At 41.0% G+C, this 4,467-nt stretch overlaps 1 protein-coding gene across 2 annotated transcripts in view; it reads right to left on the bottom strand.

The window, feature by feature from the left end:
• dph6 (diphthamine biosynthesis 6) overlaps positions 1-4,467 on the bottom strand; it is a 55,773-nt gene that overhangs the window by 3,336 nt on the left and 47,970 nt on the right. Inside the window, exons 14-15 of one of the 2 annotated variants that reach the window (XM_020614063.1) lie at positions 3,326-3,612; positions 3,188-3,288 (exon numbers count right to left, since the gene is read on the bottom strand). In XM_020614063.1, the coding sequence (XP_020469719.1) occupies positions 3,188-3,288; positions 3,326-3,612 (388 nt within the window). The other variant, XM_020614062.1, reaches the window with a different exon arrangement.

Below are 4,467 nucleotides of genomic sequence, written 5' to 3'. Positions count from 1 at the left end.
TTACTGGATCTTAGAGATGTTTACAGAGAGAAATAGTGTTCGTGTGTGTGTGTGTGTGTGTGTGTGTGGCCAGACTGCAGATGGACAGAGGACGTGAGAATTCAGTGAATGTCTCAGAGCCTGGTCTTGATGACAGCCTGTCTATTTAGCAGCAGCCTGCTGGGATGGCTCTTCTGCTTTGTGCACTAATTGGTGCAAGTGTCCTGTCTCATGGTTGACTGTCCTGCCTTGTTTTTTTTTTCTTATTCAACAGCACGTTGAATGGGATTTGGGTGCGGTCACTGTGATGTGGCATGGTCATAACAAGAGTTATACATCTGGGAAAGCATGCTGTGTCACAGCAGTACTATCACCATGACTAACATCAGTCTCTTTACATTCACACTGCCATCCGTCTACTATAGTGTATGTAAAAATGTAGTTCTCACGGGACAAACTAAGAACATCTACTGGTACTGCACAAGTGCTGTCTAACATCTTTGTGAACTTACTGAAAGAGACATCAGGACAGAGAGATTACAAGAGCAGTTCAACACCATTTAATAAGCCTCATTCTCTTTCATTTGAAGCATACGCAGCATGCCAAACATCCTTACAAAGCACCCACAGACCCCAATTAGCTAATATGCACTATAACTTAAAATGCCCCCACTGAACACAGGCCTTTTTGCGAAGGGTATTAAAAGCCAAAATATGTGCTATCAGAGCATGTGGTGCACCCTGGGAAGTAGGATCCTCTGGAGATGGCTCGCTGACAACTGAACGAGCCAGGCAGATCACAGAGAGGAAACACACCCTTCATCACACCTTGCACACCAAGTCTGTTTTATGTCAGGACGTTTTGATCTTTGTACTAACAGATAGGAAATAATTGTGCTTTCTCTTTGAGAGGCTCTTTCAGTGTCTGTGTACACAGACCTGCCTGCTTATGCATGGATGAGAGACTTGTGGGGGGTGAAGGTGACTTGAGTGACCATGCAATTATGGGTTTTTTTTTTGTGAATTACAGTAAAAGTGAGTAAAGACAAGACTGCGTAGTTTTTGCCCTTTCCTCAAAACCGAACCAATACTAATGTTCGCAACACCCTTTTATATGCTAAATATCAATGGCAATTTTCTTGTTTGAACTGATATAAATGTTGTATAAATATTGTAAGCCTATGTGACTAGAAGCGGGGGTGTAAGTAAAGGCTATGGTGAAAAGGAGAGAAGAAGGGAGTTCCTGTGTGGCATGGCTGACGACTGCTGGGCATATGAGGCTTTTAAGCAGTGCCCAAGGCCCAAAGCCGGTGGTTTTTAGTTGTGCTACGCTGACTTTCAAACTGGTCAAATTAACTGGTAAATGAGGTGGTAATTAGCAAGTGTTGGCTCAAGAAAATTGTTCATTTAGTCCAAGGAGAATGAAGAAAGTGGCTGATGAGCTGTTGGGTGTGCACAGTGGAGCCATGAAGAGACAAAAGTCTTCTACATCTTTCCATAAAGGAGCTATAATCAACAATTTTATATCTACAAATCACATGACTACTCGCATTTGAAAAGAGTCCCAGACAGTGATGAATCACAGAGAATCATCACCTGACTCTGTAATACTTTATAGTTCAATGTTTTGGTTTTCTTTCCCAGTGATGGCCTGAGTGTTGGTGGTTAAAAAATAAAGAACTAGTTTGGTTCATTCACAGCTTCATTTTCAGAAGCAGCAACCTGATGTTTTCAGCTGTTTAAAAAAAACCCTCCATACACTATTTTGACAATTACTGTGTAAAATACTGGATTTATAATTTTAATTTTGCTATGAAATACCACAAGGCCTTATTTATGTCCCTTGGTAAAAGTCGAGGTTTTGGTTGTGCTGTGGGGGCCTGTCTTTGGGAGGACCTTTCTATCATAAGTAACAAGTTGAGACAAGATGTTTAAAGGTTTCATTTGGAGCATATGTCATGTCTATCGGCAGTGAATCCTAATGCAAGTAACCAAACAGGGGGGTGTGCAGCCACATTTTGCTCCATTGTTGTTGTCTGTCTGCTGACAACTGCAAGGCTGTGACTGCCAGTGCCAGAGGTGTTACTTTTCCTCCTTTGACTTTTTGGATTCATCACCCAGTGAGCATAGGCTGTGACCCATAAAAACACCCATGGGTAAGCTTCCAGGGCTTGGCTGAGCATGCAGGGTAGGGTAACAGATTCCAGCTCAGTGATGAGTCAGTAAATGGTCACAGAGAAACAGTCTGTGCAGTCCATAACCAAAGAAACATACATATCAGGGATAAAGATCTAAGGTTATTTTGCTCCAGCTAACCACTGACCCAGTAACTCGATCAATGGTTTCCATTTTTTTAAAGCTACATCTTTTTTAATATTTTATAAATTTTATTTTACATATAAAAATTATATTTAAGACCTTCATCCTTACTGTTAAATTATCTTACTCTTCTGTTGTGGATACTGACAAGAAATAAGTCACATGCATCATATATCAAGACACAGTACAATCAACAATTATATAATTAGGTTAAAAAAAAACAAATAACACTGTTCAGCTGTCATGCATATCAATGCACATTCTAAACAGATCAATCTTTTCCCATTCATCACTAGTAATTATAATTTCAAGTCCTCCGGAAGATGAGTTATGTCAAAGCTAAAAATGACAGTAAGATGGCTGGTTTGGCACTGATTCAAAAATGTTAATTGACTGCTTCAGCGAAACGGAGCCTGTGTGATCGATGTGCTCATCGCCCTTTTCCCTCAAAGAGAATGTCTCTCAGGATAAAACAAACACCACTCCACATTTGCCTTGACAAGAACCTAGAATCCTGGGAGAAGAAGATGGAGGCGTATAAAAGTGTAATGATGACAAAAGACTGTGCCAGCTGCTTGGGTTACTGTACACAGTGCAGACACAACAAATGACTTACAATAATTAAACGCAAGAAGGGATGGAGATCCTCTGGAGAGACTGCTCCCTAAAATACCTTATGGAGTTTACTTAACCAATGTCAGCTCAAACCTTTTCTTTTTTTTTAAATGAGAGTGTGGAGACAGGCTGTCACTTTGTTTTCATCAATATAGCAATATGGGAGATCAAGTTGCAACAGCAAGTATTGCCTTCCACAGAAGAGCTTATTTAGGATAAATCTGATCAGTTTAAAGCTTGTGTGTAGTGTCTTGAGTGAGATACAGTGACATACCTTCAACAATGTCCTGCGCCAGCGAGTGGGCACACTTGTAAAACACTCTGGCACACAGTGGCACCAGTTCAGGCTCCATCTTCTTCATAACGTTCTTTAATGTCGAGCCAACTGCTCTCGTTACATCCGTTCTTTAATGTCGAGCCAACTGCTCTTGTTACATACTTTACACCAGTTACCTCCAGGCTATCGCTGGGCACAGCAAGGGAAAGGGAAACTGAAGCATTACATCTGTCAGCAGACATCACGGTGTGGCACTCTATGGATCCGTGTGCCACCTTTGTAGTCATGTGATGGAAAGTCCTTTGAGTGAAATCCTCCTGAATTGCAGTTACATGAAGCTCAACAGCTGCACCCTTGGGTAAGGCAGGTACCACAACAACCAGCAATTTAGTGGGTTTGATCTCAGGCTCCCAAGACAAGTCCTGCAATGCACACAGATGGTATTTAAATGAACTGGCTGGCAAATTATATACTGTATTGTGGCATACACTACAATTGAATGTATGGCCCTCCTGCTGGCTCTGATTACCAACTCTACTACATTAACATTAAACATTACTGTAAAACATCAAATGTCTAATATAAAGCACCAGGACAGGCTTGGTACTTGGCAGACTGACAGGTTATCAATTAACATGAGATTGTAAGGTGACCCAATTCAGAAAGAACCCATAACACTTGCATTCACCATAAACACAAATGCATTCCTGTCCATGATGACTTTTCACCTTTCTAGGAGGATCAACACGTTGTAGCAGTTTCACCGCACGTTTAGTGGAAAACTGCCTCAATTTTATCTATAGAGCCTACATTTCTTTTTTCGCTCCTGTCCTCTGGCCATTAGCAGTAACAAATGTCTTAGAGCACTCCTACAATGTGGCCCTGTAATAATACTTGGCTGTGGCTTCACCAGCTAATGGGAGAGAAATTAGTGTTTTGTATAACAGTTATTTCAGTCAGAGTCGATAGGGCATAAACACTTAACCCCCTTTTCAATTTGCTGGATCAATTTTCATCCACTTACACCCCACTTCATAAGTGCAGAATAATAACAGGTTACTTACATTTTATTTTGATTTTCACTCACAAAAAAAAGAAGAGAGAAATCACTGACAAGAGCAGATGACACCCTTTTTGTCCCTTCAACAGACAAACCCATCATGACCCAGTCCACCAGAATCACTGAAGCAGCACTTACCTTCAGATTCAACTTTAAGCAAAGGCTTAATTGTGTATAAACAGCTAACGTCTTGCTTTGGAGAGAGTGTGTGTGTGTG

The sequence above is a fragment of the Monopterus albus genome, unplaced genomic scaffold (assembly GCF_001952655.1).
Source record: "Monopterus albus unplaced genomic scaffold, M_albus_1.0 scaffold141.1, whole genome shotgun sequence".
In the NCBI taxonomy this organism is placed as follows: domain Eukaryota; kingdom Metazoa; phylum Chordata; class Actinopteri; order Synbranchiformes; family Synbranchidae; genus Monopterus; species Monopterus albus.
The sequence above is the reverse complement of the archived record's forward strand: the minus strand, read 5'-3'. Positions and strand labels throughout refer to the sequence as shown.